General features: G+C 38.2%; 1 protein-coding gene across 2 annotated transcripts in view; it reads left to right on the top strand.

Annotated features, from left to right (window-relative positions):
- LOC142351152 (uncharacterized) overlaps window positions 1-12,940 on the top strand; it is a 32,152-nt gene extending 19,212 nt beyond the window's left edge. For both annotated transcript variants that reach the window (XM_075403269.1, XM_075403268.1), the window contains 5 exons: window positions 798-1,726; window positions 2,371-2,652; window positions 5,915-6,157; window positions 8,095-8,265; window positions 11,903-12,940. In XM_075403269.1, coding sequence (XP_075259384.1) covers window positions 798-1,726; window positions 2,371-2,652; window positions 5,915-6,157; window positions 8,095-8,265; window positions 11,903-11,953 — 1,676 coding nt within the window. In that variant the 3' untranslated portion in view covers window positions 11,954-12,940. The remainder of the gene's footprint in view (window positions 1-797; window positions 1,727-2,370; window positions 2,653-5,914; window positions 6,158-8,094; window positions 8,266-11,902) is intronic.
- Window positions 12,941-13,966: the final 1,026 nt, after the last annotated feature.

Raw genomic sequence — 13,966 nt, 5'->3', positions numbered from 1 at the left:
TGGGGGGGGGGGGGGATTTATTCTGCCCACTTCACCCCCATGTTATTTCGGCCCCAAGTTACAAATTATATGTTGCTATTAGCGAGTTACCGTGTAAATAAATATCACGTGCGCTCATGGAGGGCGTAAAGATGATACCACTACTAAGCTTTGGGGGTGAGGGGGGGGGGGGGGCAGAATACATCCAAATAATCTTGTAAAAAAATGAAAGATTTATCCGTCTCACGTTTTCCAAATATCTAGATTGTTTACTAAAATGTTGTTGATATTCTAAAGTTCGAGCAATTCACTCCTTCGGCTTGATTTGAGAACTTCAAGAGAATCGCGAGTCCAATGTAATGTTGAAGTTTTTTAGGTTGCCCTCATATCGTTTGCAAGGTTCCCACTCGATCTCCGTCTAAATCGCAAACTGTTTAACAGACAGAAGTCCAACTTTCGTAATTCTCTCGGAAATAAAACTTCGGGATCTTAAATATAGTGTCAAAGTATAGTTAAAAGATAAGCGTCAGTTGCAAGAATATTGCACGATTATACTCTCTGAGAGCGGCTACGGAAGTTGCTAATCAAGTAATTTAAAGTGATTAGGGGTCTTTCGCCTTATAGCCCCCCCCCCCCAACGAAATTATAGCCCCCCATTATGGCATATTTAGGCTTTAGGTTATCTGACCAGTTAGCTGGGGGGGGGGGGGGGGGGCGCAATATTGGTAAAGGCACGAACTAAAAAGACTCAAACTAAAGTGATCTAAAGTGTCTGGAACTAAATTGGGTCAACGCTGCTAACTTTCATTGTATTTTAGGCAGCACGGGCGGTGCGGGCAGTGAAAGTGACAGCGGAATCAGCTCGACAAACCACACCCCAAAAGACTACGCCCACTTACTTCTCCTCGCAGCCTCGTCATCCCCTCCCCAGAACCCAAACCCAAGTACAGCAATACAAGATGGCCCAATTTCGGGTCACCATCATTCGGGTTCAACTGAGGAGGAAAATGAACAACGTCTGATTTCTTCCCAGTTCCCAGCCACCATTGGATATACAACCCTCGGGAACCCCCAAATGTCCAGTCATCACCACCCATCTGAAGAAATTGAGGACTATGTTAGACCTTCTGGTTTTGGTGGGTGGCCGTCGGTCCGGAGAACCAAACCCAGTCGCTACCCGTCTCGGAGTCTTGAGCACCACGACCTCAGTGGGGGTCCGAGTCATTGTCATTGGTGGTCAAGTTTAGCCCATAACGTCGTCGGCGAGGAGCAGGAGGAATTTGACGACCATCCTGACCACGATGACCACAACCGGGAAGACTTCGACTGCGGTTCCGACGAAAAGCAACAAAGAATCCGTCAATTAGAGATTGAGCGACAGCGACTTGAAGCTTGCCTCTACTCGAAAGAAACGACGATCAGGCTTCTTGAAAGTCAAATGACATCGTCAGTAGCCGATGTTCCGACAACCGGAGGATTAGTTCACACTGGGGGGTACCCGCCAAGTCAACAACATGCCAGCACGCAACCTCATTATCATCATCATATTCATCATCAACTGCATCAATCGTCACCAGAACATCACACGATGTCAGCGACTCAAGCACAGCACTTCCGAATCAACTCTTCCGGTGGTACGACTGTACCTCGACAGCAACAGGGCACAGTATCCCAGAGAGATAGGAACCCTTCCCATCATACAATAGACAGACATGTGTTGGTTGACAATCCCTACGTACCATATCAGGTTAAAAAAAATTAAATAAAAATTAGTCGGAGATAAAATTTTCCAACATAACCCGTGTTGAGGATAACGATCAAAAAACGATAATCTTTTGTATGAAATCGTTGTTTTCGTTTGTCTTCGTCGTTTTCGTCGTCTTTTACTTGTAAGGAGTGATCGTTTTTTCGTCGTTTTTTTGTCGTTTCTTACATCGTTTATTTTTGTAAGAAATCGACGGTTTTTGATCGTTTTTGCGGTTTGTAACGTCGTTTTTTTCTAAGAATTCGTCGGTTTTTCAACGTTTTTTTTTATCGTTCTTTCCTCGTTTTATAATCGTTTCTTCTCAAAAGCGTTGAGTTGGAAGAAGACGCTGAATTTTAGTTTATTTTATTTGATCCGATTGTTGGATGTTTGCTTGAATTAAAATTTTTCAATAGCCGAAGTTGTTTACCTTTTCCCACCTCTCAAAAAATTTTGTCTTCATAAGCTTTCGATTTTTCCTATACTAAGTATGATCAATGCTTCTATTCGCTTAATTTCTCGCAACTCGCTGATGGCTTGCAATAAAAGTCTCAAATTTTCTTTGTCTGAGGTTGAGTTTATGAAATCTGAGGGATGCTTGTGAAATGCTATGAACATAATTTTTTTCATAAGCATTTTGTTCTCAGATGTCGTTGGAGGGAGCATATGAAGAGCTTCCAGGAGCTATGACTGGAGATGGCGACGTTGACAGCGAGAACCTCTCATCGCCAGGAGCTACAGCGCCCAGATCCTCGGCAGGTGCCACAAATTATGCATCCTCTCGAGCAGCTTCGCTGGACACCAGACACGCGGGTTCTACAGGCCAGAAGCCGATTTCCTCCAGTAAAAGTAGCCAGCATCACCCCACAGCAACCCAAAGAACTTCAGGGGACTCTGCGGACGGAGAACGGAATCTTCGGTCTTTCCAGGTTTGTTCAAAATTAGGGCAAAAAGTCCGCACAACGCCCCCCCCGTTGTTGTTTAAGAAATTTCCGTTGAACAATTTGATATATGGCTATTTGAAGCGTCAAAAAATTGCGGTACAATTGGTTTCTCATAAATGACTGAGGAGGTCTTTGTTGAAAGTTGAGGACTTGCTGAGAATCTCGGACATTTTTTAATTCTGCTCTAGTGTTTTTTACACCCCCTAGTCACAAAATATGTGTCGTTATATAGGAATATACTATAAAAAAAGCAAAGCACGTGCAGCGGTGGTGCGTAAAAGATGCATACCGTCCTTAAAGCAGAGGGGATAGAACTGATCGAAAAATTCTCAACTCATAGATTCCTATAAAACTAAAAAGATGGGAAAAGGCTCTACTCGGAGAATTGGATTTAATTAGTAGAAGGTTACCCAGTGAAGCAAAACACGGCACATCCCGCTTAGAAATGAAGAGTAATCGTTACCCAATATATGTCTTTCTAGTGATAATTTCAGAAAACTTTGTATTAGTTCACGTTATTTTAATGATGATGTCTAAGTTTTTGCTAAGACCCCAGTTTGAGATTGCTCATTCAAACCAAGCTCTAATCAATCCGAACTGGGTCGAGCATGGGTTTAAGTAATTCAATACGCTGATATTTAAATTAAAAATGGGAGGCGAAAATGTCAAAATTGTGCTTGTATTTATACTACTTTAGTGTGCTAATTCTTGTATTGATGTTGTGTGGTCCGAATATGTTGCTCCCCGTCAGTTACTGCAATATCCTCAGAGGTATTCGCAGATCCAACCTCTGTGTCCCCACTGCTCTCGGCATATCGGTCATTAGATTGCTCATCATTAGACTGTGTCCTGATGTATTCAGGTTCCAGCCGAGCAATTGGTTGTCACTAACAAGCACTATCCCGTTCAAATTATGCTTTGCGGATAAAGAAACTAGCCTGGACCGTCGTTAAATGCTTTTACTCTGAAGAGGACTGGCTAAAGCAATTCAAAATCTGAGACCACTGGAGGTCTCAATTTCAATCCGAGTATTAGTTGCACGGTGAGAATTTGCAAATTCGAGTTGTTTAAGTCTGTCATAAGAGAATGAGGCTGTACAAAAGCTCCAAACAACACGCAAAAAATTGGACTCCAGTCTTAAAAGGCCCTTTTTGTTGTATTAACTGCTTACTGAGCAAGTCTGGTTGCTCTTGGATGATACACCACTGTTTTCGCTCACCGCGTACAAATTCGGGACTATTGTCCAATACAACCGTTTTCGGTGTCTCAAATCACGCAATTTTTTGGATTATGTAGACTGTTACTGTTTGTAAACTTCTGTTTCCCAGGTAGGGCTTGAATCCAGCTTGAGCCCGTGTCTACAGAAGCTAAGCTCTAAACTCTTGTGTTTCCCAATCATCCGCTTCTAGTCCGATTTAAACCTTTTTGAGCCAGGTATATATGATTTCCTCGCTTTTTTACTTATACTTACCCATCAAAGACAATCCCGATTGATTCTGGAATTAAGTTACAATTGTGACTGGACTGCAGTTTCAGTTGCATTTGTTTGGTGGGTATAATTAAACATATGCTTTAATCATATGCTATAATTAATCATGTTTAATCATATGCTATAATTAAACATCTGAGTCTGGGTGGAGTGAAATGCGCAACATCGCCAAAAGTGATTCCGTTGTGAGAGCATCATAATGTTGGAATCTTTTCTCCGCTTTGTCGCTCTGTATAATTGCCCTCAAAAAAGAGGCAATTAATGGAAATGTGAGTGTCTCTTTTTTGCAGATTTTGCGCTTAACAGTTTTTGCGCTTATCTACTAGAATATTTATTGACTTCTCGAGTGATTTTGTCACGCACTTCATCTTGTCAAGCTACGTTGACAAGCTAGCAATAGCCGAGTTGATAAATCCTCTTTCGTGGTGAAGGAATAGGACTCAGGGGGTTGGAGTTCAAACCATAGTTTTGTCCGATGTGCAGGTAAGATTCAAACCCTACCCGTACCCGCACCCATGAAGAAAATTTTACGCTCCGCTTGTCTTTCGATAGCAATATTTTCGACATTAGTCGGTTTATGTGCCTCTTAGTCATACCTTAACATCTTGGGACAGTCGAATCGATTCCGGATCAGTTTTGTTGTCTGATAGTAGCTCTTATTGTACAAAAAAGATATTGTTTAAAGCGGAGCAGACTCGATCACTATCATTATCGTCACAAAGTCTATTCTGTTCAAAGCATCAGCGTAAAAATCCTTTTTGCTCTCCGGCTGTGTATTTCAATTTGAAGTTGAATGCGATCAGTGCTCTTGCGCTTCTAGCGATTCTAAGTTATGCCATTTTAGCGATTTTGTTGTATTGTTCGAAGAGATACATTTAGTTGTATGTGCTCGGTCTGTTTTTGCAAACCTTTCTGAGCAGCAATTGTATCAATATTGTGACCCTAAAGACCACTGTATGATCCTCGCGTTCTATATTGGAGTAATTGAGCTCTGGTTTTGATAGTTTCATGGAGAGTTAGATTATTGAATCTCCACCCTTTGCTGTGCGAGGAACCCCACGTAATGTTTTTTCAGAGTCTTCTGTTGCCACGCTTTTTCATTTTGTCAAGCTGTAGGGGCCTGAGAATGATATTGATTTCTTTCATTGATGGTTAAGTGTTTTCGCACGTAGTCGGCTGTTGACTGGCAGTTGTTCTGACATAGTCTTTAAAAATGGCTTCGACCTCGATTACTTTGTGAATTGATTCAATTCAATTCAAGAAGGTTGACCAAGAATTTTGCAGACCATGAGAAAACCTGCATATTATCATTTAAATAATTTTTTACAATAAAAATTTCTTTCCAAGGTAGAAAATCAGTAACTTCGGATATTTGACAATTTAAACCGAGATAAGCGCAAAATTGAACTGGGACGTGAAAAAAACTTTTGTGAATCGTTGTTTATGCAGACATGTGCGTCTTTTTGAATTTGATTTGAGAAAAGAACGAAGAAATTTTTATTAAGATGGAATTGCTAGGTAAATGCTGAATCTCGTTGAATTTTGTGGACGCAGCTGATTCATAATAATTAATTAAAAAACTCTGTAAAATTTAATAATCCTCAATTATGATATGGTACTGAAGACTATGTACAGTTTTGTTACTCTATTATAACCATTACCCTAATTGCAAATGAACTTCATTTCTTGTGAGTGATTGTTTGTTTCTGTCGTAATAAAAATTTTTCAATCAAAAATTATGAAATTTGAGTTGTTCAGACCGACAATTGGAACTCAGATGAGCTGTGCTCCTCAGGCGGACCATCTTCGCGGTCATCCCTCGCGACATCTGTGGGGGGTGGAGGGGGTGCTTCATATGCCACTATAACAGCCGCTTCCTATTCTACCGGTCACGTTCTCCCCGAACAAAATAAGTATCCGGCACCGTCCGGAGAAGCCTCAGTAGCTGAAAGCAGCATAATCGCCAACGAAGTTTCAACTGATATTGCCAAGGATTTGAAGGTTAATGTGCTTTCTGTGATTAAATTTCAATCTTATTAATAGCTGCGGTAGCAACAGTTGAGCGAAGCTATATTTGGCCTTATTTTGGATTTGTTACTATCCAAAGTTTTTGTTATGTATTGGGCACCGATAGGGTGGGGGGGGGGGGTTGGGTTGGGCGACATTTCGTTCACACATACTCGAGCATTATAAGCATCTATTGGTTTTATATGCATGTTCTCAATTGTCGGCTCTTTATCAGTAAAATTGAGCGAAATTGAAGTAAATGCTACAACTGGTTTTATTATTTTAAACTCTAAATCTCATTACACAGCATAAAGGATGTAAAAAATTAACTAACATTCTCAACTCAAGCGAGAAATAAACGGGCGCCAAAAAGTAATAAATTGAGTTCAAAATTTTGCATTGTGCCGACATGACACGCTTGCAATGTGTAATGGTATCCATTATTCTCGCGCCCGGGTCGAGATTTTTTACTGAAACTTTTGTAAGAAACGCGCTGACAGCAGCTGTAAGTAATTATTTTTCAGCGTAAAAATCATACATAAATATACAATTAACGTGCCAAATTTTCAAAAACATTTTGAACATAACTTCAACTGTTGTCAACAAATTCAGCAAAAAATTATATCATTTTTTTCCGCTTTAATATATTTGTTTCAGCGCCGGTTAAGAATATTTTTTGCATGGGTTGAGCAAAATTCTCTTCATAAGTCTGTTTTTTTGCAAGTTTCGAATTTTTAAAAGCGGCTTAAATAAACAATAGGAAAAGTGCTTAAAGACTTTTGTCCTTAAAGAAATTTGTCCACTCTTAAATTAAACCAGTTTTCGCTGCTGGAATATATTACCACATTAATTTATTGAATGAAACCAGGTAGCTTTAGTGTAATTGTCTTCCTTCCGTTGGCCATGATGAAAGACGCTCTCTTCAGTTGTTCTCCTTTCCCGAAATATAAATTACCATTTAAAAGAAAACAACGCATATTTTTATGATTAGTGGCTCTTCAGAATTGTAAGAGATGAGCTGACTACGTTATAAGCAAAAGTGAGCAGTAAAACTGCACATATAATGTGTTTTTTATGTAAGGAATGTGTTGAAAGCGCTGAGACTTTCTCTTTTTCCTGAAGTGCTGAAATTATGTAAAATTTGCCAATATTTTCATTGTTGAATTTTTGTAATGAACGTTTTTTTTTGTAATTTTTTTGCTGAAATTATGTAAGGACTATGCGGAAAAGAAAGTGATTTTCGGGATTTTTGCTAGTGTTGAATTAATGTAAGAAATCTGCTGACAAATTTCCTCACTTGTACAAAATGAGTTGACAAAATTGCTGAAAAAATTGTATTTTGCACGTTTAGCTCCATTCAACGCCTAAAACAATACTTTCAACACATTCAGCGAATCCCTAGCATAATTTCAGCACATTCAGCGCACTTCTTACAAAGATTTCTTGCTTACACCCGCTCACATCGAAAGCGCCGAATTTTTTTCTACGGATGCGCTGAATTAACGCTGAAACTTGCGCTAAGAAATGCGCTGAAAAAAGTGCTGAAACTTATGCAAGAAATGTGCTGGAAAAGCGCTGAAATTATGTAAGAAATGCGCTGAAAAGGCGCTGAAGTTTTGAATTTTCAGCGCCTTCTCCACATTTCAGCGCATTTCAGCGCATTCAGCGCATTTCTTACATAGTTTCAGTGCATTCAGCGCATTTCTTACAAAATAATGCGCTGAAACGGCGCTGACCTCTCGACCCGGGTCTCGACCCAAGGCGGTGACGTTGGGGGGTAGGCGGTGGGTAATTGAGTTTACGACGTTCTTAAACAGTGTATTGCAATTGTACTATTGTGCTATAGGAACGACGATGGGTTCAGATGTATGGGTACCCCATTTTTGTGTTAATGTAGCAGAAATCATTTTATACCACACCTCTGTTTATAGCCAGATAATACGACGAAGAGTTCTTTGACTGATGGCGGCACTAGAAAAGGCAAGTGTAGCCAGACAGATGGCGATCGTTTGTGTCAAGTGGATAGCAACATTTCTTCTACTGCAGTGAGAGATCAACAAATCAGTCTCACGTCTCACAATAGAGACAACTCCGCTTTCTCAGTTAGTAAACTTTATTATATGATAATAATGGAACAAAAAACAAATTAAAAACACCCCCTATCACCCTCAACACTGGGTAAATGTTTACCGGTCCCGGCTCCTCTCAACTACATAGACAATCTTGTACCTTCCTAACTTGTCACTGAAATAATGAAATGAAATGCGGATGCAAATGAAGAATATTGAAAGGCCAAGAATTGATTTTAAAAGGATAGAAAAATGTTATTAAAGGCACATTTGTATGAGTTAGACGTCCAAGGTTGAGGTCCCAGACGGAAGGAAATATGTCCAGACCGAAGATGAACGCACTTTGGAGGGGGGGGGGGGGGCGTGTGTTCAAAATTACATATTTGGGAACATCAAAAAACGCACGAAATTCTGGAACCTGCCAACACCTCCCAAGACTCCTATAGAACCGTCAACAATTATCAACGTTTATCCAGTAATTGAAGACAGAAGTAAACTTAAGATAATATAAAACTTTTCCCTGTTTCTGCCAGGGTTTAATGTATTGTTGAACGACATGGCTCTTTTATAACTACTTTTAGAGCCAACTTATAAATTCAAACATTTATATAGAGAATATTTTTGAGAAATGCGGCAGTGTGAGCTGAGCAAAGCTGGAGCTAATATTGCCTTTCTCTTGGTTTTTTTTTACTATTCAATGGATATATATCGTACTGTGATGACGTTTTCTTCAGACATGAAGAGTATCAGAGGAGCGTTATTTTCAGATATCAAATTTTGTTGTCTTTTTGCAACAAGAAAAACTGCAGGTGGCAACTAAGTAATTAGGTCAGCTCGTTGAAAATAAGTGAAATAGAACGTGCTTGATTTTTTTTCTGTGCATGTAGCATTTTATATGGAGAAAATAATAGTTGTAATTTTTGGGTCTATTCTGTTCCCCTCCCCAGTGTTTTTTATGACCCCCAGTTACAAATTCTATGTTGTTATATTGCACATTACTATGTAAGAAAATAGCACGTGTGTCTGGGGGTCATATAAAAGTCATGCTTACTAAGCTGGGGGGACCGAAACAGAATAGATCCTAAACTGTTACAAGTGGAAGATTTTTCAGCGCACGTGCGGTGTTTTTAAGGTTGTTCTTGTTCTAGCTGAAATTTTCCCGGCTAAAAGTTTGCGCTAGGTTGCGTCAAAGGTCTAAAGTTGAATTTTAGTGGTATTGATCATTCGGGGTAGTTACTCCTCTTGCTTTTGGGTACAGATTTGGTACCTCTTTTTGATTTGCGTAAAATCGACAGAACTCTTAGAAAACAATTGAAAAACTTGTAGCTGATGAGAAAATTGCTACAAAATATGCTTTGTCTTGCATTTTCTTGAGCTCAATTTTCCGTCATTTTTTTCTAATCGTTAATATCTGTTGGGATTTTTCATTTTCAGTTATTTACTTGTTCTTTATCTGTCTGAAATCTTTTTGGCCCATGAAAAACAAATGATTCCCTAATCGGACTAATAAGAATTGAGGTTGAACTATGATAATGTGAAACAATTTTTAAATATTTTTGTTATATGTTTGTTGTCTTTTTTCAGATTTTTGATGGATGGTCACACAAACTGAACCTAACTCGGATATGGAATATGGAAGTAGCCGATTAGGAAGATTTGCTCAAAAAAATCAGGAAACAGTTGTTACTTCGGGCAACTTTGATTTCTAGTTAGGTTGTGTTTTGTCCCCAGGACACTAGACTGTCAAACACAAACACTTTGAGGAGCTGAGAATTGATTATCAGTCCGAGCGAACTTTCTGTTTTCCAGCCGTGTCTCAAATATCCGCAATTTTACTTTTTCATCACAATTTTTGATTATAGCAGAAACCTGTGACGCAAAAATCAGACTTTAATCGACTAAAACCACACGGTACTGAGTATACATACTCAGCATGATCGCTGTTTTCCGCAAACATGTATTAAGATATACATTTTGAGGAGCTGAGATTTGATTATCAGTCCGAGGGAACCTTCTGCTCTAAAGTCGTGTCTTGAATTTCCGCAATTTTACCTTTTCATCACAATTTTTGATTATAGCGAAAACCTGTGCGGCAAAAACCACATATTAGACGACTAAGACCACAACGTACTGAATATACATACTCAACATGATCGCTGTTTTCCGCACACATGGATTAAGATCGCGAAAGTAAGCGAGTGCGAGAAAGTCTGACACGCTCAAACGCTGGTGCATACGTTGGTAGTTGTTTCAATCTAAAAGTGCGTAAACTGGCGCCAAGTCTCTGGACTCTAACTCTTTGATCTAGATGCCGACTCTAATAGAGTCTTCGATTTGGGAGGATGTTCTTCACTTTACGCATTGCTACTGTCGCTAAATTATCGTCAAGGACGTAATGAATATAGTTTCGGTTTGTTCACATTTTGTCTGCAATGTTCGCTTTGTCTCTGAATTCAGCAAATATTTTTTTCAAAAAAAGTTTGAGCCTGGTTAAAGCAAAAATAAGTTTTAACACATGGAAAACTATAATTGAAAATGATTAAAAAACTTGTCCCCAAAGTTTGAGCTTACTTCAGAATTTCATTAAACAAGTTTCTGGTCAGCATAATTCAAGGACAGTCTCCAAATGCTACATTTCAGAAGTTACATTTTTTGGATTTTTTGTTCATAAAACTAGAGCAATGCGCTCGCTAAAACTAGAGCATAAAACTAGAGCAATGCGCTCTATTTCACTTTTTATTCCCAATATGATAATGCGTAGGATAGTGACATCATTAGTTTAACGAAATTTCTCATTCCAGTCGTTGTCTGAGCCTGTTTTGAGTGTCTAGTAATATGTCAGCATTGAAAAATTATGAGGTGCATGAAAGAAAAGTTTTTGTCCGAAATTTGCATGTGTCCGACCCTAGTTGAGCGGAGCCTAAGTTTTGGGTCATTCCCATTATAGTCCCCATTATGAAATAAATACAATGCGGGGGGCTTTGGTTAAAATGACCACTAAGCTTGGGTCGGGGGCTATAATAGGAAAGACCCTAACTTTTTGTGCTGTCAACAAAAATTCCAATCTTTTCCGTTTGTGTCCCCCACCACGTTTTGCTCCCCCCAATTACAGCGCACGTGCCATTACATAGTAGATGATTATGTAGAAATAACGCACGTGAGTCTGGGAGTTGCAAATAGTATGCACCCACTAAGCTAGGAGGGCACAAACGGAAAAGACCCAAAAATTCTTTGAATTGAAAATGAGTACTTGTCCTGTTATGTTTTATTTTATTAATCTTCAAAACGCAAAGGTCAATAGAAAACTTTTCATAGCACACTTGCGGATATTTTATTTGCGTTACTTCCTCTGATACTCTCATTAGCAGTAGGACATAACTGAATTAAACTAGATTCACCTCAATCCGGATGAAAAAAATCGGTTTAAGAATATTTGAGGCTACCAAACCATTCAAAGTCATAAAGGAACATTATATAATAAAGGCTCTTTAAGAATTTTTCAGGCTACTTTTACAAGTTAAAAAACTGAGTTTTTGAATGTTTTATACAGATTGAAACGGGAACTTAATCAAATATTGTTTCATAATTTTTTAATTGATTAATTTTTTAGGTTTTTATTTTGAAAACTCAAACGCGTTGTATATTTTTGCATATCTATTGTTTTTTTCAGGTCGTGACTGCCGACAGGAAACGACCAACTCAGCACAATGAAGAAAAATGAACAAGAATATTTCGTTCGATATTATCCCGCAACGATATTATCCCACAAATTTGATTGCCGGTCTGCTAAAATAAAAAAAATCGACTCTCCCTACAGAAGTTCGCAATTATTATCGCCGCTCAAGTTTTGAGGTGAAATCGATTTCTTCTATCGGGTTGACGTATAAAATATGATTAGATACTTGTATCTATTGTCCAAATACAGTTAGGAAACGAATTGATATCACGAAACGAACTGACATCGAGTACCTCCTGAAATCTAGTTGATTTTTGGTGATCTGCTCTCTGATTTAGCATTTAAACGCCAAAAATAGATGATACAACAGTACATAACTTCACAGACCTGTTATGACAATCCTTTGCTTACTATAAAGTGTTCAATTTTTGGCATTCCATGAAAACGATCTCAGCGATTATCCCTCAAATTATAGACAAAAGCTTACCAGTCAAATTTTCACAAACTATATTTTGCACTAAACGTTTTATTATCATTTCATCCATTCTCTTATCTAGTTAATTTTGTATTTTCTGGAAATTTGCTACTAAATGCTGCACTGCGAGGTAGACAAACACGAGTTTTGTTGAAATATTGACACACTTACGCGAAAAAAACTATTATCAAATGTCACTATTTAATTTTGGTAAAATTCTTGAGCAATTTAGCTACCATTATTTTTGAATTTAGTAATCATAATTGCGAATAAATAATTGAGCGATATTTTACTTGTACAAAACACTGCAGATATTTCTGAAGTTTGACCAATCAGCGACTAGCAGCTATCATCCAATCAGCGATCAATGCTGCAATTGATTACAGATGCTGCAATTCGATGTGCAATTAATAGACTTGCAATATAAATGGCCCTGTTGCAAATACAAACTTGATACTACTAAATGACTTATACGTTTTATTTTGTATTACTGCAATAATCGATCGTTTGTTCGTACGTTTGAATCAGATTCAAAGAGATATTTTGATACGTGAAAAGTTTTATCTCGAATAAGTCAAAAGGAGAAAATAGCAAATGCCAATATACTCAATGTGACAAAAAACCCAAAATAATCTCAATATTATATCATTATTGTATGTTGAAACTACCAAAACCAAGACTGGCCGCTGTAAATTGTGACATGAACTGAGGACTGGCCATCCTAAAAAACAGAATGCCTCTAGACTGATACAGCACAGATTTGCTCTGCCACCAACCTCCGGGTAGTTAAATATTATGCTAAATAATAGCTATTATTTAGCATAATATTTAACTGCCCGGAGGTTGATGGCAGAGCAAATCTGCGCTGTATCAGTCTAGAGGCATTCTGTTTTTTATGATGGCCAGTCCTCAGTTCATGTCACAAATTAAAGCGGCCAGTCTTGGTTTTTGAGTAAAATTTACTGCATGAAAAATAATATAATCAGCTTAACTCTCGCCAACAAGATTTGCTTTATATGAGATTCGAACTGTGGTGCGGCTACTTGTAACATTTAACTTTTATAGCAAGTCGTAACCACAAACTAGCTTATGTATAAATAGTGTGTATACTACTATAGTAATTACAGTTATGAGTTACAAAATAATGCCATTATTTTACTCAGCCTTAAAATTGGGGCATGAGTAACTTTCAGACTATACTGGATAAGTTAGCCTGGGCGAACACTACGACCTCAAAATAATCATAATGAAGAAGAACTGCACATAACGAAACTCAAAATATTTTAGAGATGCATTATTTCAGAGCTGAATTACGCTTTTACTTATGAAATGTGCTGGTTCAGCGCTGAAATGCCCTTAGACTCAAGTAGGGGTAGTGCAACATTGGCCAGACACCAGAGGCCCGTGGGACTTGATATGGAACTATCACCTTCAAACATGAGGTTAAATTATTCGATCGATAATGAGAAAACCTGCTTGTAATAGCAAGTATTAATTTGCAATAAATTTGTCGAACAAAAAGATCAAAATTATTAAATTGAGTTTAATTCTCGCTTATATCTGTTCCAAAAGAAAAACAATGA

Source organism: Convolutriloba macropyga, chromosome 12 (assembly GCF_964194025.1).
Source record: "Convolutriloba macropyga chromosome 12, txConMacr16.3, whole genome shotgun sequence".
NCBI lineage: Eukaryota > Metazoa > Xenacoelomorpha > Acoela > Convolutidae > Convolutriloba > Convolutriloba macropyga.
Note: the sequence above shows the minus strand (reverse complement) of the source record. Positions and strands in the feature narration are given on the sequence as shown.